General features: G+C 39.4%; 2 protein-coding genes across 2 annotated transcripts in view; one reads left to right on the top strand and one right to left on the bottom strand.

Annotated features, from left to right (window-relative positions):
• The window catches only part of LOC137389483 (beta-1,3-glucosyltransferase-like), a 44081-nt gene extending 39922 nt beyond the window's left edge, over positions 1-4159 (bottom strand). Inside the window, exons 1-2 of the mRNA XM_068075535.1 lie at positions 4045-4159; positions 1211-1415 (exon numbers count right to left, since the gene is read on the bottom strand). Coding sequence (XP_067931636.1) covers positions 1211-1415; positions 4045-4114 — 275 coding nt within the window. The 5' untranslated portion in view covers positions 4115-4159. The remainder of the gene's footprint in view (positions 1-1210; positions 1416-4044) is intronic.
• A 2400-nt stretch (positions 4160-6559) lies between these two features.
• Positions 6560-8320, top strand: LOC137387461 (general transcription factor II-I repeat domain-containing protein 2B-like). Its single transcript, XM_068073894.1, has 3 exons — positions 6560-6758; positions 7534-7905; positions 8022-8320. Exons 1-3 carry the CDS (start codon positions 6560-6562, stop codon positions 8318-8320), a joined length of 870 nt encoding a protein of 289 aa, XP_067929995.1.
• The last annotated feature ends 14386 nt before the right edge of the window (positions 8321-22706 follow it).

Genomic DNA, 22706 nt, shown 5'->3' with positions numbered 1-22706 from the left:
AACCTTCAGACCTCTAGGTAATACTTTAGCAATTTTGTCTCACAACAACTTCTTCAGGAGACCTGAGATTTTGGCAATAATACAATTCAAGAAGAATTTTATTGCTCACAAACATTCCAATTATTTACTATAGTAAGAGCTGTGTTTGTCCGAAGCCACAGGTAGAAGATAAAAAAGGATTGCTTCATACGGGGTTCGAACTCGCAAAATTCAGCTTGGCAAACCAATAATTGATCGCTTTACTACATTTCCGAATAACTGCAGATTGTTATTACATCTGACGATTTCTCACAGAACACCGGACTACCAGCATACTAGTCTATTATAACCACTCAAAGTCCGTAGCAATATGTGGATATAAATTAAGAACCGCCTCTTATATAAATTGAGAACCATCTCAAAGAACAGTGTCAAACTTTCTCTATTGGTCAATCTCTAGAGCATCATCTATGTAGGATTACCTCTATAGGATTGTCTTTATAAGATGATCTATATATAAAATCAAATGTCTGTCTGTCATCGTATGTCCAGTTAATAGCGATTGACTAAAATACGCACACTCGCGTGCTTCAGCAGTCGAGTGGGCCATGAGAGATTATGGAGTGTAATGATTATGTACACAAATATTCCAAAGCAGAGCGAGGTGGCAGCATGGTTTAGTGGTGTGCACTTGGTGCAAGTTGGATTCTTGTGCAATCTATTTTCCTACAGCTCTCAACTCGCTTCGGACAAACATGGTTCTTATTATAGTAAAGATTTAGACTAGCTCATGTTACTCAAATTCATTGGGTAAAGAAAGTTAGCCAATAGCAACTACACTACCAGCCATTGTTTATAAGCTGTTTTAAATACTGAACGAATGTGTAGCATAAGAAGTAAAACATGTTTTTCAACGATTTGTTTTAGCTATGCCTTGAGCTTTCAAATATTTAGATCATGCATTAGCCGGATGCACACAAAAATGAACAAACACCTTCATTTAAAAGTTAGAATGGTGAATGTTGTATATGTTGATTAAAAATGAATTTTCTTTGCCAAAAACCTTTTTATTACTCGCATAACTACGAGCATTCAGTAGTCTCTATAGATTTATTTCTATTAGATTACCCCTGTAGGATAATCTATAACCTTTAACCCGATAACCTATAATATATCTACGTAATAGCTAGTAACACTCCTAGTAACCACAGGTAAGTGTTGCTTAACTTACTCTTTAAGCAATGGGTAGAACGTCCACAAGGAACGCAGATCTGGCCATGTCGCTGTTGATATGATGACCTCAACAGCCAGATGTCTTTTCACAGAGTCAGCTTGACCCTGAATATAGCTTTGGGTGAGCTTGGAATAGCTGAGATGGTGAGGATTATCTTGGTTATTTATAACAACTAGCAGACGTTGCGTGGCAAGAGCTCCTCCTAAATGAAAACAAGTACAATAAGTAAACAGAGAGTGCATATAGTTCACAAAGAAAGAAAAGAAAATATGTTTTACATTGAACAGAATCACCTACATTTCAAATGAGCACTTACTCAGTTTTATGAGCATTTACAAAATATTTAAACAAGATTTCTACTTGTGGTAATCCTAAAGAGAGCACTATTCAAGATTTTCATAAGACGTCATTTTCAAATGGATGATTTAATTCTGTCTTGTCTTGCAATCTTTTTGTCAAAATTCAACAATTTGGATTCTGTTTGTAGTTGCTAGTAGCCCGGTAGTCTGGTGCGCAGCAAAAGATAGTCTGGTGCGCAGCGAAAGATAGTCTGGTGCGCAGCGAGAGATAGTCTGGTGCGCAGCGAAAGATAGTCTGGTGCGCAGTGAAAGATAGTCTGGTGCGCAGCGAGAGATAGTCTGGTGCGCAGCGAAAGATTATCTGGTGCGCTGCGAGAGATAGTCTGGTGCGCAGCGAGAGATAGTCTGGTGCATAGTGAGAGATAGTCTGGTGCGCTGCGAGAGATAGTCTGGTGGGCAGCGAGAGATAGTCTGGTGCGCAGCGGGAGATAGTCTGGTGCGCAGCGAGAAATAGTCTGGTGGGCAGCAAGAGATAGTCAGGTGGGCAGCGAGAAATAGTCTGGTGCGTAGCGAGAGATAGGCTGGTGCGCTGCGAGAGATAGTCTGGTGCGCTGCGAGAGATAGTCTGGTGGGCAGCGAGAGATAGTCTGGTGCGCAGCGGGAGATAGTCTGGTGCGCAGCGAGAAATAGTCTGGTGGGCAGCAAGAGATAGTCAGGTGGGCAGCGAGAAATAGTCTGGTGCGTAGCGAGAGATAGGCTGGTGCGCTGCGAGAGATAGTCTGGTGCGCTGCGAGAGATAGTCTGGTGCGCAGCGAAAGATTATCTGGTGCGCTGCGAGAGATAGTCTGGTGCGCAGCGAGAGATAGTCTGGTGCGTAGTGAGAGATAGTCTGGTGCGCTGCGAGAGATAGTCTGGTGGGCAGCGAGAGATAGTCTGGTGCGCAGCGGGAGATGGTCTGGTGCGCAGCGAGAAATAGTCTGGTGGGCAGCGAGAGATAGTCAGGTGGGCAGCGAGAAATAGTCTGGTGCGTAGCGAGAGATAGGCTGGTGGGCAGCGAGAGATAGTCTGATGCGCAGCGAGAGATAGTCTGGTGCGCTGCGAGAGATAGTCTGGTGCGTAGCGAGAGATAGTCTGGTGCGCAGCGAGAGATAGTCTGTTGCGTAGCGAGAGATAGTCTGGTGGGCAGCGAGAGATAGTCTGATGCGCAGCGAGAGATAGTCTGGTGCGCAGCGAGAGATAGTCTGGTGCGTAGCGAGAGATAGTCTGGTGCGTAGCGAGAGATAGTCTGGTGCACAGCGAGAGATAGTCTGGTGCGTAGCGAGAGATGGTCTGGTGCGTAGCGAGAGATAGTCTGATGCGCAGCGAGAGATAGCCTGGTGCACAGCGAGAGATAGTCTGGTGCGCAGCGAGAGATAGTCTGGTGCGCAGCGAGAGATAGTCAGGTGGCAGCGAGAGATAGTCTGGTGCGCAGCGAGAGATAGTCTGGTGCGCTGCGAGAGATAGTCTGGTGCGCAGCGAGAGATAGTCTGGTGCGCAGCGAGAGATAGTCTGGTGCATAGCGAAAGATAGTCTGGTGCGTAGTGAGAGATAGTCTGGTGCGCTGCGAGAGATAGTCTGGTGCGCAGCGAGAGATAGTCTGGTGCGTAGCGAAAGATAGTCTGGTGCGTAGCGAGAGATAGTCTGGTGCGCTGCGAGAGATAGTCTGGTGCGCTGCGAGAGATAGTCTGGTGCGCAGCGAGAGATAGTCTTCAACTAGTAGAATATTTCTACCATAAGTTCGGATAAAGAAGAGGTATGAAAATAATTGAAAACTTCCTGAAGGCCTCTTGTTAGAAATATCCCAGCCAATAAAAATAAGCCTTCATTACATGAAAGCAAAATCACTGAGAATAAGTTCTGTTGCTGATGAGTTGCCCAGAAAGGAAATTGAAAATGTTATATAATGTCGTATTTGCTCTCTCAGATATGTCAATCACTCACAATAGAGAAACTCCTAACTTAATTGTCAAGCCAAACAATTGATAGAATATTGGTGAAGAAAAGCTATTGAGTTCAATGAAGGATACAAAACAGCAAGCTATGAAATAGATAACCATCTTTATTATAATAAGAGACGTGTCTGTCCGTCTGTCCGAAGCCACGGTTTGAGGTTGAAAAAAGATATTACACCATGCAGGATTTGAACCGGCAACATTTAGCTTCATGGACCGACACTCTGAAAAGTTCACCAATCAAATATTGGCATCGAGGAATGATTGCATGTATAATTATTACATCTGACGATCAATCACAGCGCACTGGACTGCCAGGGTACAAGTTATGACTATTTTATATGATCACTAACAAAAGAGCATACAACCACCTGTCATTTTTTACTCAAATTTAAGTGAACACAGTTTGAGTGTTCTGCGAATAAGTCACAATTGTTCGTTGATAAATAACTAAAACCAATCACATGTTCTCCCCTAAAACCATGCTCTTTAGGTGAGTGGGAAATAGTTAAATTACACTCATCTCAAACTGGTCACTCACCGCAAATAAACATCAACAGGAAGGAAACACGCAGTAAACTAAGTAGGGAGCAGACTTTAGAAGTGCCCATTGGCAGCAGGCTGAGCAGGACCCCGACAACAACAGATCTTAGATGAAATCTACAGAAACATAAAACCAGTAGAACACACAAAGCTACTAGCGCTCGATGGTGCAACTAAATGATTGCTGAGTTTAATAAAATACTTTAGACATACGCTTAGTTTCTAAGAAATACACATACCGTAAAAACTCTATTTGAACGCCACCTTTTTTTGACCACCACTATGAGAGAAGGGTTGAAAAATAGAGCGCCACCTTTATTTGAAAGCCATCTTCTTTTGAACACCACTTTGACAATCTTTAAGCCTTATGAACCCAAAATATCAAGTGATCAGTAAAAAAGTGTTCCCCAAATCATATTAATAATCAATCGTTTACATCAATAACAATTAATTCTCTTTTTGTCCAACTCCAAAGCTTTTTGTTCTTTTTTTCATTAAAACTTTGAAAGCAACACCATGGAAATAATTAACTGTCTCAGGCTAATAGCAGTTCCTTGTTTAACCCGGTGTTGATACTTCGAAGTAAATGTATATAAAAAGGTTTACATTCACGGCGGTAGGTGAATGACTAGTTTTACGCCAAAAGTTATGTTTAGCGAGCAGAGCTTTTACATGTTGCTCTTGTGCTAAATGCAATGTGTAAGTTTTGGCTCTGCTAAAAAATTGTTTGGACGCTAATATCGATTAATTCAGCAGCCCAAAAAAAAGAGTTGAGGTCAGAAAACATTGCGGAAGGTATTGAACAGTTAGATGTTTATTCCATCGAAAGCAACAAGCAGAACGCAGCTATCCGAGCAAACGATGCAAATACTTTTGTTTTAAAAACGTTAATTTTGGTTTCTGCATGTAATATAAGTATGGCTCATTTGTGTCACTTGTTAATGAATATATATTTGTAGCTGTAGCATTTAATAGATTATCATTATATAACTTAATAAATTTGCAGATTTATAGCATATTATTTGATAGCGTCATTGCAGTAATCTGATCTTACATCTGGTCGACGCTCGCAACTCCTCTTCTATTACACATAAAAAGCTAGTACTGGCTGCAAACTGTAGCAAAAATATCAATGAGTGCAACGAGCTTTTATGCAACATTAGTAAATATAGATATAAAACAAAAATATGTCTTCAAATTTAGATTGAAATAAAAATGGAAAGCCCCAACAGATTGCAAAGTAGGACACAGGTTATAATACCATCGCAGGCTAATTACAAGCAATAGATATCAATTGGTAGAGATATTTCTGGGTTTCTCGATGCATATTTATTAAGAGATTTTTGACAAGTTGGAGGTAAATTAGCAGATTTATTGCATCCAATATGTTTAATATCACCCCACCAGATAGGTGACATTCGCTTCGCCCGTAATAGGGCTAAAGTAATTTTCCCAAAATTCTGACGAGCCATTTGATAAATACAACGCAAGCCTTCATTTGAACACCGCCTCCAATTGACCACCACTATAAAAGGGTTAAACAATAGAGCGCCATGACGTTTAATTAGAGCAGACCCGGGAATTGTACGGCCTGTGGGCCAAATAGGCCTACAGCCCGCGAGCCCATTCTGACCAGCCTGTCAAGGTTTCTTGGACTTACAACTTTGAACCATAACGGCTGGTATTCTGGCATTGCGTAAAGTGCGTCTGAAACCTAATGGCCAGAATACCGGCATTCACATGGCTCTGTTTACAAAAGCTGTTACTAATTAACAGCGTGAACCAATAAAATTAATTCTTGACCAAGATGTTGGCCTGAAATTTCACCCCCATTTGCAACATTATTCAAATTTCTTTATCTACTTCCTTCGCTATAATAACAAACTTTATTAGAAAAAACCGATACGACTCATTCGTTAGTAGGCCATAAATGATTGTGATGCAATTGAAGAAGTTTATGATACTAACGGTAATTTTTCAGTATATTTTGAGTCATGAAATGATGATGAACATGAGTTTGATGGATATGATACTACTGCAAAGATTTTTACTAGTTTTTAAAGTCGTACGAATTTTTAAAGTTTCTGTACGAATAATTTTTAGATACTGTTTTTTGCAGATTGATGATATTTGCTGTGGGTTGCCCGACTTTTTCATTAGTGTTTTATCAAATATCGTTGTATTATGAGCACATTTAGATATATTTAATAAAAGTTTAACAACATCAGCTCATTGGACAAATTTTCCAGAGTTGCTGACACACATTAACCAGAACGGCCAAGGTTCAAAGAGTTAGGAAAATGAAACCTACTTCCAAAATTTTAATTTTGTTTTCAGCAAAATAAAAGATTACTAACTAACAACTTTCAAAATTGTGCATAATGCGTACAGTAAAACAATAGTGCTTTCACTTAAAGACCTGTTTCCAGCAGACGTACGGTGTCTATGTTCAGGTAGTGAAGCAGTCCGAGTGCATGTGATTAGCAGCATCTTATTATAATAATAGCCTTAAAATGTCTATATACGTCAAAAAAAGAAAGGTGGATGCTGAAGGCTGTGGTTTCAAGAAAATCTGGACAGCTAAACATTTATTTACAGAACTCGGTGCTAAACCCGTGTGTTCACTTGGTAGTGAGCAGGTTGCCATGTTTAAAGTGTACAACGTGAGTCGGCATTACGAGACAAAACATGCAGAAAAATACGGACATCTGAGTGAGGCTAGAATAACTCGGTTGTCTGAAGATTTGCTTGCAAAGCTAGAAAAACAGCAAAGCTATTTTACCAAGCTACATGAAGCCCGGGATGCAGCAACCAAGACCAGCTTTGTAATATCTCATAAAATCGATAAAAACTAAGCCTTTTTCAGAGGGAGAGTTTGTGAAAGAATGCTTGGTGGACTCTGCAGCGCTAATATGTCCTGAGAAAAAAGAAGCATTTGAGAAAGTCCCACTGTCCAGGCGAATGGTGACAAGAAGGATGAAGGACATCGCGGAGAAGCTTAAGTTTCAGATAAAAAATGGAGCAGAAAGTTTTGACTTTTTTTCTTTGGCTTTAAATGAGAGCTGTGACGTTCGCGACACGGTGCAGCTACTCGTGTTTCTCCGAGGAATAACACAGGATTTCAAGATTACGGAAAAACTTGCAGCAGTGAGATCAATAAAAGAAACAAACACGGGGTGTGATTTGCTCAAGGAGGTAAACGCATGCATGGACAAGCTTGAACTAAATTGGGACAAACTGGTAGTAGTCACTACTGATGGCTGTCCAAATCTGATCGGAAAAAATGTAGGACTTTTAAAATGAATGCAAGATAAAGTGACTGAACTTAACCCAGAGCATAAATTAGTGTTCATTCATTGTATTATTCATCAGCATGCGTTGTGTAAGTCAGTGTTGAAACTTAACCATGTTATTGATGTTGTAACCAAGACAGTTAACTTCATCAGGGCATGATCATTAAATCACAGGCAATTTGTTGCACTTTCAGAAGAGCATGATAACGAACACGGTGACATCAGGTACCATACAGCTGTCAGATGGCTCAGCTTGAGCAAAGTGTTAAAAAAGTTTTGGGACCTAAAAGCAGAGATTCAAGAGTTTTGTGAAATTAAAGGCAAAAACATTCCTGAGCTCTTAGATGTAGACTGGATTGCAGATTTAGCATTTGCTGTTGATGTGACTGCACTGTTGAATGAACTGAACACTAAACTGCAAGGCAAGGGCCTTTTTGTCCATGAAATGCATATCCAGGTCAAGGCTTGCATGAGAAAGTTGCAGTTTTCTTCAAATCAACTAGAGAATAAAACTCTCACTTACACGCAAACCCCTCAAGAAGTCAAACCATCAGCCAGTCACCTCTGTAAGTATTCATCGATGTTAGGAGACATGTACAGTGAGTTTTCAAGACGATTTGAAAATTTTAAAAACATTGAGGATGAAATGCACCTGATTTCTTTCCCTTTGCATGCGATGTAGATAATGTGCTCACCGATGCCCAGCTGGAACTCATAGACTTGCGGTCAGATACAGTATTGGCAGAGCACATTAAGTCAGCATCACTGCTGGAGTTCTATTCATCTCTCAAGAAAGAAAATTTTCCAAACATGAACAAACATGCTCAGAAAATGTTGGTTCCTTTTGGATCTACCTATACATGCGAGCAAGCGTTCTCATTAATGAACTTTACCAAATCCAAGCACAGGTCCTCCCTTACTGATGACCATCTGTCAGATGTACTTCACATCTCCACTTCAAACTTTGGCAGTTTGATATAAAAATGTTGTGAATTATGTTACATTGTTGTGATATCTTACTAGAAAGTTATATTAAATACAAAGCTTTAAGGTTATGTGAAAGAAAAACAGTCAGAATGTGGCAAACTGACCTTTGTTTCCACTGAATACATCAATTACATCAATAAATTTATTGTAGTATAAAACAACCTCACTCTCTCATTGTCTAACTATAACACATACTTTTACCAACTTTTGTAAATAATACAATTTACTTATTTCAATGTAAAATTAATAATTAGAGTAGATTTCAAATTTGGTCCGGCCCTCCACAATATTTTCCGTTTCTCATTTGGCCCTTGGAGAAAAATAATTGCCCAACCCTGAATTAGAGGCTTTACGGTAGTGTCTAATAATTACACATAATTTCTAATAAATATACAGTTTCTGAGAAATACACATTATGATAGTTTCTAATAACTGATATATAGTTTCTGAAAAATACTTATAGTTACCACATACAACTTATCTGAAAAATCAAATTTCTCTTCACTTCTAATTATCTTTTTCGAGGTGTGGCTCATTAGGTATTGTCATTTGAAACAAAGACACCTGATGAGTAACTTCGGGGTTGCCTTGCGGAAATGATAAAAATGCATTCTGATTGTTTCGAGCTCTAAATCATAAATTATTAGCTAGTATCTCATCTGCAGAATAACACAAAAATACCAGCTGACAGGTTTGAGTAAACGATGATGACAATTGCTGACAGGTTTGAGTAAACAATTCGTGTAACTTTGTGCTCTATTTAAAAATGTGAGCTATAGCCTCATCTACTTTGGAATGAAAATATATGTGCAATGATCTAATCAGATTTATCAAAGAGCCTATAACACTCGTGCGTTTTGATGATTCTTATATAACATTGTACTAAAACTGAAAATTGAAATACAAGAGATCGTACATCATAAATTTTATACAATGCATAGCTAATAATTGAGTAATAACACGACTAATTTCTTGAATACATTCAACAACAGTTTTTAAGCCCGACTCTCTTAAATAACTCTTACAGAATGTGATTTTTTGCACAATCATCTGTAGTGAAATCAGAATAATGTTTTGAATCTTTGATTCACACAAAGATCCAGCAAATCTAACACTTTTACAATATTTTGGGTATTTAACAAGGTATTTTGGGTAAACGGAGCAAATTAATTATACAGTTTTTGACGTTTTATGATGGTAATTGAAGTAAATATTGCATTTGGTTGGCTTGCCATACTGCCACCAGTAAGCCTACTAGTTGAATAGATATTAAAACATTTGTGACGTAGCCAAGTGTCACTTGCACTTTATTTGTTACACTTTTCTGTGTTATTCACTCATTTTTGTCGTTTGCTCTAAATACAACAACAGCCTGCATTACAACACATATAGCGTCAAGTTATTGACAAATTAAACCTTTTAGATTGAACATACTAACAAAAATTCGACCTAACAAACGGTCTGTCTTCACAAACCGTTAAGCTAAATTTAGTAGTTTTATGCCGAAAACTACTCGTGATATGCATGTGTTTAAATAAAATTTTACATCACTAATTGTTTCAATTTCTACCAACGGTGGTCTAGAAACTATTTTGAGTTGAACTTGAAGGTCTGTCGTTTATATGTTGCAATTTGTTATCACGAAACTTTCATTTATTATGTCAAGTTACTACAAAGTTTGATAAGTCTCACAGGTATGAACGTGTCTCACAATTGCTGGCAGGTTTGAGTGAACGATTCGTGTAACTTTGAACTCTGTTTAAAAATGCAAGCTATGGCCTCGTCTACTTTGGAATGAAATTATATTTGCAACGATCGAATCAGATTTTTCAATGAGCCTATAACGTTCGCGCGTTTTGACGACTCTTACATAACGTTGCACTAAAAATTTAAATACAACAGATCGTACATTGTAAATTTAAACAATGCATAGCTAATAATAATAATGGGGTAATAACGCGAGTAATTTCTTGAATTATTCATTGTTTACGAGCCGATGTGGCAAACGTTTCGCACGTATTAATTAAATTTCCTAACATATACCTATTTGCGAGACGGGCTTCAGAAAGTTACTAGGGATTGCTTATACTAATTGACTAAGGTCAAGGTGTTATCTTAACTAAGTGAGCGAAAATAATATTTTCGAGTACCAGTCGGGCGCCCGCAACACGTTTGGAGGTCCAGCTAAACAAAATAAATACTGGGTAATTGGGAAATCCCTCTGTTACTGTCTCTGCAGGAGTATAAAGACCAAGCTCATTCTAAAAGATTCTGCATACCTACCTTTTTAAAAGTCAATATACTTACAAACTTGAAAAGATACACGCATTTTAATAAATAGACTTTTCTTAACTGAGCTCTACCCGAATCATTGTTATTAGAACTCAAATCTATTCAGTTACAATTAAATTTTACATAAATCAATTCACTTGTCAGTGTAAAATAATCACCCTTTTGAATATGCGCGATACGATCTTCAAATTGCTAAATATTGATTCGAAATATTTCCCAACTCAAAAGCACAAAACTTGTAGGAAGCCCTAAAGATGTTTAATATAATGAGCATGGTCATTATAAGTTTTCTGTGCTCTTTTGTTTGTTCATTAATACAAAACTACTTTCATAACAATTAACACATCATTATTATTAGATTGAGTATATATGTTAGTTAGTTAGTAATCTTTTATTTTGCTGATAACAAAATAAGAAAAAGCCTCTATTTGCAGGCATATTATCCAATAAAACGGAAACTGTAGAAGAATCCTGAATGCAAGATAGTAGTGAACAATTCATATTCAGTTTGAGATTATTTGTGTAAAAGCAATCAATCTTGCCTCAATCTTCCGATTAGGTAATGGTCTTCTGTATAGGTAATGGTCTACTGTTTCGTCCTCATCTAGGCATGTGCATGTTGGTGTATATGTTAAATTGAGTTTGTATAAGTGATATTGTAAGGTTGTGTGGCCTGTGAAGAGCCCAGTTAAAATTGATATTTGTCTCCTTGGTAATATAAGTGGAATAGGGTTTTTCTCCAGATGATCTGATTCTAGGTCCTTTAATAAACCAGTAGAACATTGTCCTGTTATGAGATGAGTTTTCCATTGGCGTTGTCAATCATTAATTAGTTGCTTTTGAATAGTGGATCTTTTAAAATGAATTGCTGACATATCTGCTATAGTTGTGTTTCTACCATTTAAACTTACAATGTGGGAATGTATTTTTTTCTGAAGTTTGCTTTTTGTAGATAACAAAGTTTTTGCGAAATATCTTTGTCCTATTGCCATTCTACAGTATGTGTAAATGTCTCTGGAGCTTAAAGACTCAGCTGTAGGTATGTTTGTGATATGGTGGAGGGCTTCCGTTGAGGGATTAGTCTTTGCTCCTAGTATGTCTTTTAAACAACTATGGAGAGAGATGTCAGCTTTTTGATCCCATATAAAACTATTGTAAAACACTTTCGGCATTATGGTTGATTCTAGTATCCTTTTAGAATAGTATGGCTTTAATCCTGCGTTGATGAACGGGAGAAGTAGTCTCCATTTTTTGGCCAATATCGCTTTTGATTCTTCTCTTTGTATGTTGAATGTTAAATTAGAGTCTAGAGTTAAATCTAAAACTTTAGTAGGTAATGCTAATGTTTTCTCCGCTGACTTGAAGTTGTTTTGGGTTGCAGTTGAACCAAATAGTATCTGTCTTAAAACAGTTTGCTTTCATGCGCCATCGTTCTAGCCAGTGTGTGAGCTTCATGCAGTTGCTTTCCATTGTTTCATATAGTAGTATTTTATTTGGTTTTGGGCAGATAACTGAACAATCATCTGCATATTGAAGCGGGGTTCCATTCCATGAGTTTAGCATGTCTCTTGTGTAAAGTATAGGGGATAAGATGCTTCCTTGCGGCAGTCCTATTTCGCATTGTTTTGGCTGTGATAGATGGTTGTTAACTTTAATTCTGATTGTTCGTCGTGTGAGGAAATTAGATTTTAATTGAAGGAAGGATTCATTTATTCCTAGTTCAGCGAGTCTGAACAGCATTCCTTGGTGCCATACACTGTCAAAAGCTTTTTGTAGGTCGATAAAAAGGCCTGCGACATTTTGTTTAGATGCTTGATTGTGTTGAATTTCTATCACCATAGGACATAGGTAAGTAGAGGTAGATCTGTTTTTACGAAATCCGTGTTGGTATTCTGGTATCCAGCCTTCTGACTCTGTTAGAATTCTAAGTCTGTGCTCAATTATTCTTTCTAGAATTTTGCCACATATAGATGTTATTGTGATTGGGCGATAGTTGTTTGTTGTGGTGTAATCTTTCTTCCCAAGCTTTCTCAAGAAAATTACTACATTGTTGGAAAATGGCCACTTGCTTGAGGTAAGAATACTATCAAACAGGATTTTGAGTGTAGTTTGAAACTGGAAACTTCCATTTTTTATCATTGAAGGATGTACGCCGTCGTAGTCGGGTCCTTTTCCTTTGGTTTTAATTTTTTGTGTGGACTTGATTATTTTTTCTATTGTGACTGGTGTGGTCAAGTGTGGAAATCTAGGTTCGTTCTGCAATTCTTCTGCAACTCTTTTGTTCACATGTGCCCCCAATGAGTCCCTGATGACTGAGTCTGATGTAGAGTTGATGTTAAGGTGTTTGCCTTTGAAGATGTTGTCATAGAAGAGTTCTGCTTTACTTGAATCGGTGGTTAGAATTTTGTTGGTGGTACTTAAATCGCCGATCTTGGCATTAGTATTGTTATAAAAGGTCTGCTTGAATTTCTTCCAAAACTCTGGACCATTACTGCAGTTGAAGGTGTGCGCTTTTGTTTCCAGAAATTTTGTTTTTGCATCTTCCAGTGCTGTTCTGAATCTTTGTTTTGATAATTCAAGCGTATCACCATTCTCAAAAGAACTTTTGTATTTGAATTTTTCCTTTGCTTGTTCTTTCGACAAGGTTGACAGTTCTTTATTCCAGTAAGGTTTGCAGTGCCCTGATAACATAATTTTTGGGACGTTTAATTCTTTGGAACAAGTAAGATTGGTAAGAATTTAGTTCCATATAATTGTAGGATCTGTTTCTGTTACAATCCCTGGAATTGTTTCTGCTGAAAGTGTCTCTAATTGTGTAGTATACTTAATCCACTCACATCTGTTCCAAGAGTATGAGATTTTCGGTTCTGTTTTTATCTTTTGTGTAGTAAACAATGTCCATATATATATATATATATATATGAAGTAAACGCTCGTAGCCAGATGAACACTACTCTTGTACAAGGTGGTGGCCCTGAAAAGGGCCCTTTGGGAGAAAATCAACTCGGAACTATAGGCTATAGTCCGAGTCGAAGATCTCAAGAGGGGCTAGTTGCCGAACAGCCACAGAGGGTACTGCCGGCTTTGACTCAGGCTTCGAACGCTTTGCAGGTCGCCATTGGGGTCGCCTGTAAGGAGGCGAGTGCGTTCGAGGGCGTCTTGCGGAGCGTGGAGGAGACTGTCTTCGAGGGTGCCGAGTTTCAGGTCTCTGGTAAGGAGGGCGACGTCGCAGAGGAGATCGGCCCCGGCTGCAAGGTTGCTCAGTCTGACAGGCTACAGTCCTCGAGTGCTCCTGTAGCTTGTGATTCTTCAGTTGGTCTGACGATGTAAACTCGGCACTGCATGTTGGGCAGCTCACACGTCGACGATGTAAGCGCTCGTGTTTCTTCAGGTCACGAAGACTACTCGCTTTGAAGGAACATTCTATGCAGTAGAGCACCATGATTGCAACTGATGTGTGTTAGAACTAGCTTACGGTATTTATGGGTAATAAGCGGGCGTATCGGGGAGAGGACTTGTAAAGCGGTGGTAATAGACACTCGTTTTGTTTGTTTTGCGCTGACTTTTGTGGTAAGATTTGACTGGATGCTTATTGAATCTTATCGTTTTGCTGTCTTATCCATGTGTGTAACCAATTACAGTCAGTGAAATTGACCTATATTATCTTAACTAATTATCTTAGTTTTGCCATTTTGTGTGTATATAAGAACATGCAATCGTGTTGTTAGAGCAGTCTGCTCGTGTTGTGCTTTGTGCTGATATTTGTGAATAAACTTTGACGATTTCTCAAAGTGTTGTTAATTGATTCATAGCAGACTATCTAGTAAGGAGCACTAGCTTTATTTGTTTTGTCTTCTCCTCGTAAGCCGTGGCTTAAGACTGCGTTTCATAGCTGCAGCCACACAAGGCTTCGAGGGACGACAGACAGATTTGGCGAGTCTGTAACTCTGTGCGTAGGCACGTGGTATCAGACAGTGAACCACAGCTGCATCCACGCTAGTGCACCTCCTCAGCCAGACAAGTGTTCTGCCAACTAATAGGAACTAGACATTTAATGATAGTTGGATAATTTCATGCCTGAAGCCGGGTAACTCTAACTTCCAAGAGTTTTGTTCAGTGAGTTACAGTGTTGGAGTTTACCGGCAGCCAGGTTACGAGGCCAGTATTCGGTCTGATCCTACGAGGCCCGTATTCGGTCTGATCCTACGAGGCCAGCGTTCGGTCTGGTCCTACGAGGCCAGTATTCGGTCTGGTCCTACGAGGCCCGTATTCGGTCTGATCCTAAGAGGCCAGCGTTCGGTCTGATCCTACGAGGCCAGTATTCGGTCTGATCCTACGAGGCCAGTATTCGGTCTGATCCTACGAGGCCAGTATTCGGTCTGATCCTACGAGGCCAGTATTCGGTCTGATTCTACGGGCCTGTGTTCGGTCCAAATTCGTCAGGGCCAGTCTTCGGTCCAGCTTAGTCAGACTTAGGGTAGCTCCCGTATAATCTTGACGGTCGGGTGTGGCATCATTAGCGAGGACTACTTTATATATATATATATATATTTATATATATATATATATATATTAGGCGATATTAACAGGACAAACACGGGAAAAGCATAACATTAACAGGACAGATAGCGCAGTTGGTAAGGTATCGGGACCGTGATCATTAGGTCCTCGGTTCAAACCCCAACAACTGCACTTTTCTGGTGGTCCTTGGACAAGACCCTTGCTTGTATAACGTCTACAATCTCTATGATGAGTGCAATAACTAAAGCCATGCCTGCTCGGACGTCGCCCGGTCAAACAAGGTCCGCGCCGCCTGTAGCTGAACCAGGACAAGGCAGTGAAAAATGGGCTACTGGTTCAAAACGGATGAAATGGACTCGGACTGATAACACGGACCTCATGCAGTGCTACTTTATGAGTGAACCTCAGAAGTGGGGCTATATAGGAAGGATGCAGCAACTATGGATAAACATGCGCCCTGAATTGCCACTAACCGCTAAGCAACTTGTAGCTCAGAGGAGTAACATAATCAAGCGGCACCTCATATCGGAACTTGAGGTAGATGAAATTAGGGAACAGTTCACCCAAGTAACCTCAACCAACGAGGAGTGCATATCAACACACACTGTCACGCATACACAATCATGTGTTGACTCACGGGTTGAAGAAGACATGCACTTGGACCTTGACCCAAGGGTGAGAGAGTTTGCGGAAAATATCATCAACAAGATGTCAGCTGCTAATGATTATGGAAGCAGGGTACCACTACGAAGAGTTAGCAAGGCCATACCTAAGAAGCTGTTAAAAGACATTAACATGGCACTGGAGTCGATCTCAACTGGATCAATCAGTGAGACTACAAGAGTAAAAATAAAAGAAAATTGTTGATAAAAGACCCAAAGCAGGGGCCGATTCCCAAAAACTATCAACCAATAACATGCTTGCCCACCACTTGGAAACTGCTCTCAGGAATAGTTGCAGACAAACTGGAAGAGCACATGAGTCACTATATGACCAGTGCTCAAAAAGGAATTGGGCGCAACACCCGAGGAGCTAAACATCAGTTACTGGTGGATCGGACGGTCTGTCAAGACAGCAGGAAAAGGCAAACCAATCTTGCCATGGCTTGGATTTACTACAAAAAGGCCTATGACTCAATTCCCCATAGTTGGATACTTGAGTGCCTCAGTATGTACAATGTTCACCCTGCTCTTGTGGCATTCATCAAGATGTCAATGACCAAATAAAAGACGGAACTGGAGGCTAATGGCAAAAAGCTGGCGAGTGTACAAATTAAGTGAGGCATCTATCAAGGTGACTCCTTATCACCGCTGCTCTTCTGCATATGCCTAAACCCTCTAAGCAATATGCTGGAGGAGACTCAATATGGGTACCAGTTTAAGAGTGGCACCAAGATAAACCACCTCTTCTACATGGATGACATCAAGCTGTACGCTAACAAAGAAAGGGACATTGATTCGCTAATACACCTCACTCAGGTATACAGCAAGGACATCGGAATGACCTTCGGTATTGAGAAATGTGGAAGGCTAATTTTTAAGAAAGGCCATTCTATGCTCACAGATGGCCTAAGAATGCCAAATGGTACCATCAAAGATATAGAAGAAGGGTACAAGTACTTGGGGATTTTGCAAAGCAACATCAACCAAGAAGCCGAGGTACGTCACAAAGCCATTACCGAATACAAAAAACGCCTTCGGCAGGTCTTACGGAGCCAGCTCAATGCCAAAAACCAAATCATGGCAATAAATACCTACGCACTGCCAGTAATAAGATATCCAGCAGGCATAATAAAGTGGACTGAGGAAGCCATCAAAAAAACAGATGTAGCAACTCGTAAACTGCTGACCATGCATGGAGCACTCCACCCAAAATCTGATACTACTAGATTGTATCTTGATAGGAAAGATGGCGGTAGGGGACTCAAATGTGTACAGCAGACAGTGAAAGAGGAGGAGCAAAGCATCAAAGCATATGCAGCCTCCATGGCGATCTCAGATAAGTTGCTAGCTGAATTTCAATCGGCTGCTCTTACAACGGACCTATGCCCTGATGATGAGAAAATTGACTGGCACACAAAACCTCTTCATGGTGTTTACCACCAACAAATATCTAAGGTTGGCGATCTTTACCAGACATATATGTGGCTGAACAAAAGAAACCTAACAGCCAATACAGAGTCGCTAATCATGGCAGCCCAGGAGCAAGTGCTCCCAACAAGGCAACTTCAAACGAAAATCTATCACACTAGAGACGATCCTAGATGCAGACTGTGCAAAGATGCACCTGAGACCATCCAACACATCATCAGTGGATGCAGGCAGCTAGCAGGGAACGCATACACTGAGCGGCATAATCATGTCGCAGGTATTGTGTATAGAAGTCTATGTGATGAGTATGGCCTTAATAAACCACAACACTGGTGGGAAGCTCCTGGTAAGGTGAATGAAAATGACCGCGCTAAGATCCTCTGGGACTTCTACATCCGAACTGACAAGCATGTCCTAGCAAACCAACCAGATATAGTGGTGGTAGACAAGGAGAACAAGAGGGCTACTATAATAGATATAGCAGTACCCAATGACTACAATATAGCCAGCAAAAAAAAGAAAAGGTAGAGAAATATCTCCCTCTTGGAGAAGAAATGGAAAAATGCTGGAATGTAAGAACAGCTGTAATCCCAGTAGTCATTGGGGCACTGGGCGCAATAACACCGGCACATAAAATGTGGCTTGCCCAAATACCAACAACAATCAACTCAGGTGAGTTGCAGAAAAGTGCGCTATTGGGAACTGCTAAGATCTTGAAGCGAGTGCTCAAACTCCCAGGTCTCTGGTAAGAAACCCGAGTTAGAGCAGAATTTACCGCCCATAGGGGGTATCCTGGGGTGAGGAAACAATTTATATATATATATATATATATATATATATATATATATATATATATATATATATGTATGTGTGCGTGCGTGCGTGTGTGTGTGTAGTCATAGAGTAGGGGGTCTGCATGGGAACCATGGGATACCAGGTTTGATTCTCAAGTACTGTAGTCTGCTGGTGGCCTGGACAAGACCCCTATTTCTATAATGTCCACCACCTATATGTTGAGTTCAAAAGCTTATGCAACGCTGGTTCAAATTTCACCTGGTCAAACAAGGACCAGGCAGAACAAGACAGGGAAAAATGGGCTAGTGGTTCAAAACGAATGAAATGGACTCGGAACTACAATGAAATGACAATGAAATGAACTTTTGCTGAATAAAGGTAGCCTAACAGCCAATACAGAGTCACTAATTAAGGCAGTGCAGTAGCAAGCTCTCCCAACTAGGCAACTCCAAATACAAATTTATTACACCAGAAATGGTTCTAAATGTATACTGTGCAAGGATGCACCAAAGACCATCAAACACATGATCAGTAGATGCAAGCAGCAAGCAGAAAATGTGTACACTGTGGCATAACCATGTCACAGGTGTAGTGTATGAGCATCAAGTGCAACAAAGTCTACACATTAATTATGGCTTGCCCTAACATCAGCAACAGTCAACAAAAGTCAGTTGCAGAAAAACGCTATTGGGAATGACAAATATCTTGAGGCGAGTGCTCAAGCTTCTAGGTTTCTGGTATGATACCCGAGCTTGAGTAGGTATTACTGCTCACTTGGGTTAATCGAGTAAAACAACAATATATTTATATACATATATATATACATGTATATATATATATATATATATATATATATATCTTTTTAGATATCTGCATATATATAAATCTTAATGTTTGTCTGTCTGTCTGCCCATGTGTCCAGCTACAGCGATAAAATTTCATGAATGGAAAATTCACTAAGCACTGAATTTGAACTCGGAATTTCTAACTCTTTAGAGAAGCATTCATCCGATACACTTCGCTGTCCAACTCACTATTCTATCGATACTCACTTTGGTACACACTTATTCCACATGGTAATCTTTCATGGCTTCATGTTCGACACTGCAACTAACGTTTGCATGAAGCCATACTACAAAACAAATGCGTGCCCATACGTGAAGAAAAATGCTTAAACTCGCATGGCCAACAATATTATTGCAATCAGTATAGATCTGTAGCAAGCACTGCAGCTGATACAGCATGAATTACATAGAAATAAACACAGTATGCAGAAATAAACAAAACACTTTTATTTACTACCTTTTTATTACTCGTGCAATGCTAGGTATTCAACTAGTATAAAGTGTTTCCTCACTCCAGTTAACACATATGGGTGGTATTCTCTGCTCTAACTCCGGTCTCTTACCAGAGACTTGGGAGTTTGAGCACTCACCTCAAGATCTTAGCTGTTACCAATAGCGCACTTTTCTGCAACTCATTTGAGTTGATTACTGTCGGTATCTGGGAAAGCCACATTTTATGCGCAGGTGTTATTGCGCCCAGTGCCCCAATGACTTCTGGAATTACAGTTGTTCTTACATTCCAGCATTTTTCAATCTCTTCTCCAAGAGGGAGATATTTACCCACTTTTTCTTTTTTGGCTATATCGTAGTCATTGTGTACTGCTATATCTATTATAGAAGCCCTCTTGTTCTCTTTGTCTACCACCACTATATCTGGTTGGTTTGCTAGGACATGCTTGTCAGTCCGGATGTAAAAGTCCCAGAAGATCTTAGCGCGGTCATTTTCATTGACCTTACCAAGAGCTTCCCACCAGTGTTGTGGTTTATTAAGGCCGTACTCATCACATAGACTTCTGTAGACAACATTTGCAACATGATTATGCCGCTCAGTGTATGCATTTCCTGCTAGCTGCTTACATCCACTGATGATGTGTTGGATGGTCTCATGTGCTTCTTTGCACAGTCTGCATCTAGGATCGTTTCTAGTGTGATAGATTTTTGTTTGGAGTTGCCTTGTTGGCAGCCCTTGCTCCTGGGCTGCCATGAGTAGCGACTCTGTATTGGCCGTTAGGTTTCCAGTGTTCAGCCACATATATGTTTGGTGGAGATCGTCAACCTTACATGTAAATATTTGTCGGTGGTAAGCACCATGAAGAGCTTTCATGTGCCAGTCCAGTCCCTCATCATCACTGCGAAGCTTCATTGTCAGAGCAGCCGATTGAAATTCAGCTGGCAACTTTTCTGTGGTGGCCATGGATGCTGCATAGGCTTTAATGCTTTGGTTTTTTTCACTGTCTGCTGCACACTTTTGAGTTCCCTACATCCATTTTTCTTATCGAGATACAATCTAGTAGTATCAGATTTAGGGTAGATTGCTCCATGCACCGTCATCAGTTTGCGAGTTGCTACAATGTTGCTCTGTTTCCCTGATGGCTTCCTCATTCCACTTTATTATGTCTGCTGGGTATCTTATTACTGGCAGTGTGTAGATATTTATTGCTATGACTTGATTCCTGGCATTGAGCTGGTTCCATAGGACCTGCCGAACGCATTTCTTGTATTTGGTAATGGCTTTGTGACGTACTTCGGCTTCATGGTTGATGTTACTTTGCATAATCCCGAAGTACTTGTACCCTTCTTTTATATCTTTGATGGTAGCAATTGGCATTTCTAGGCCATCTGTGTGCTCAGATGCGGTTAGACTCACAGCGTCTGAAGAGTGCACCGCACGAAGCAGATTTGTAGCGCTTTTACTAAAAATTTACTTTACTCTTAATATCTCTTCTATTATATATATAAATTCTATAAATAACTCTTAAACAATTCTATATATAATTATTGAAAACTCTATATATATAGAATTTTTATTTCCATATATATAACTTGTTTCTATTTAGAATCTAATTGTGATAATTAACAAAATATTGGTTGTTTATTTATGCAGATATAGAGAATTGGGAAACAATTTATATACATAAACTATTTTCCTATATATATACAATTTATATATATATAAATTGTTTCTGTATATAAGTATGTATAAATCATATATAAGTATATATAAGTCTATAGTATATATAAACAACGTATATTAGGTTAATTATTGCATGTAAATTGCATCTTAGTTATCTTGTTGTTAATGTTCCAACAGAGCCCAATTTTTCACCAAATGTAATTTTCTGCTTACGAAAACTATATCAAAAGCTTAAGAACAAGTTTACAATAGTGCTAAATAACCTAGACTGAATAAATGGCGCTGTTACAATCACCGAGCAGGTCTCAAATTATATAAATAAAAGGATATTTTTGATTTGCAAGCATGCAAGTAATATATGGTCAGTGTATATTGTACATAACTTTGAAGTGCAAGTAACATATGGTCAGTGTATATTGTACATAACTTTGAAGCGCGTTAACTATCTACTGATTGAGTCAGTGCTTTGGCCAATGACGATTGTTTGTATATAAACATCGAATATCATTTAGATACATGGAAAGGTATGATGCTAAAAAACCTAGACCCGGTGATATAACTGACAAGTATTACAGTTTTAAACACACAAATCTAGTTGTTCATTATTTCAGACTACTAGTTGCAAGCAACAAATTACTGAAACATCTCATTACTATAGAAGCATCATATAGGAACTAAATCGTTGTGTTTGTAGACAAGCCACTCTCACTTAAATAAGTCCTCTGTGTATCACCTTTCCATTCCTGAGAGAGCCCTGCAAAAAAAAACTGTACAACAAATCTAGTTGAAAACTGCAAAGACTATCAGGTACCATGTACGTGTATGTATTTACTTTACAGTTGAAACGTTGTATATATATGTATATATATAGATATATATATATATGTATATATATAGATATATATATATATATATAAAAGGAATAGTAAAACATTCCAGTTCAAAGATACATGTAAAAAGTTGTTTTTTTGTAAGAAAAAGATAAATGCATGGAGAGGGTTTATAGCGTTGAGAAACAGAGATGGCTTGTAGCGTAGAGAGACAGAGAGGGTTTGTAGTGTAGAGAGATAGAGAGGGTTTGTAGTGTAGAGAGATAGAGATGGCTTGTTGTGTAGAGAGATAGAGAGGGTTTGTAGTGTAGAGAGATAGAGAGGGTTTGTAGTGTAGAAAGATAGAGATGGCTTTTAGTGTAGAGAGATAGAGAGGGTTTGTAGTGTAGAGAGATAGAGAGGGTTTGTAGTGTAGAGAGATAGAGATGGCTTGTAGTGTAGAGAGATAGAGAGGGTTTGTAGTGTAGAGAGATAGAGAGGGTTTGTAGCGTAGAGAGATAGAGAGGGTTTGTAGTGTAGAGAGATAGAGATGGCTTGTAGTGTACAGAGATAGAGAGGGTTTGTAGTGTAGAGAGATAGAGAGGGTTTGTAGTGTAGAGAGATAGAGAGGATTTGTAGTGTAGAGAGACAGAGAGGGTTCGTAGTGTAGAGAGATAGAGATGGCTTGTAGTGTAGAGAGATAGAGAGGGTTTGTAGTGCAGAGAGATAGAGAGGGTTTGTAGTGTAGAGAGATAGAGATGGCTTGTAGTGTAGAGAGATAGAGATGGCTTGTAGTGTAGAGAGATAGAGAGGGTTTGTAGTGTAGAGAGATAGAGAGGGTTTGTAGTGTAAAGAGATAGAGATGGCTTGTAGTGTAGAGAGATAGAGAGGGTT

The sequence above is a fragment of the Watersipora subatra genome, chromosome 1 (genome assembly GCF_963576615.1).
Source record: "Watersipora subatra chromosome 1, tzWatSuba1.1, whole genome shotgun sequence".
Lineage (NCBI taxonomy): Eukaryota > Metazoa > Bryozoa > Gymnolaemata > Cheilostomatida > Watersiporidae > Watersipora > Watersipora subatra.
Note: the sequence above shows the minus strand (reverse complement) of the source record. Positions and strands in the feature narration are given on the sequence as shown.

Bases quoted from the DNA above. Each gene is read 5' to 3' on its own strand.
- LOC137387461 (XM_068073894.1), top strand. From the start codon at position 6,560: ATGTCTATATACGTCAAAAAAAGAAAGGTGGATGCTGAAGGCTGTGGT. The intron at 6,759-7,533 runs GTGAGGCTAGAA...TTGCACTTTCAG, and splicing joins AGAAAAATACGGACATCTGA to AAGAGCATGATAACGAACAC. The intron at 7,906-8,021 runs GTAAGTATTCAT...CATGCGATGTAG, and splicing joins ACCATCAGCCAGTCACCTCT to ATAATGTGCTCACCGATGCC.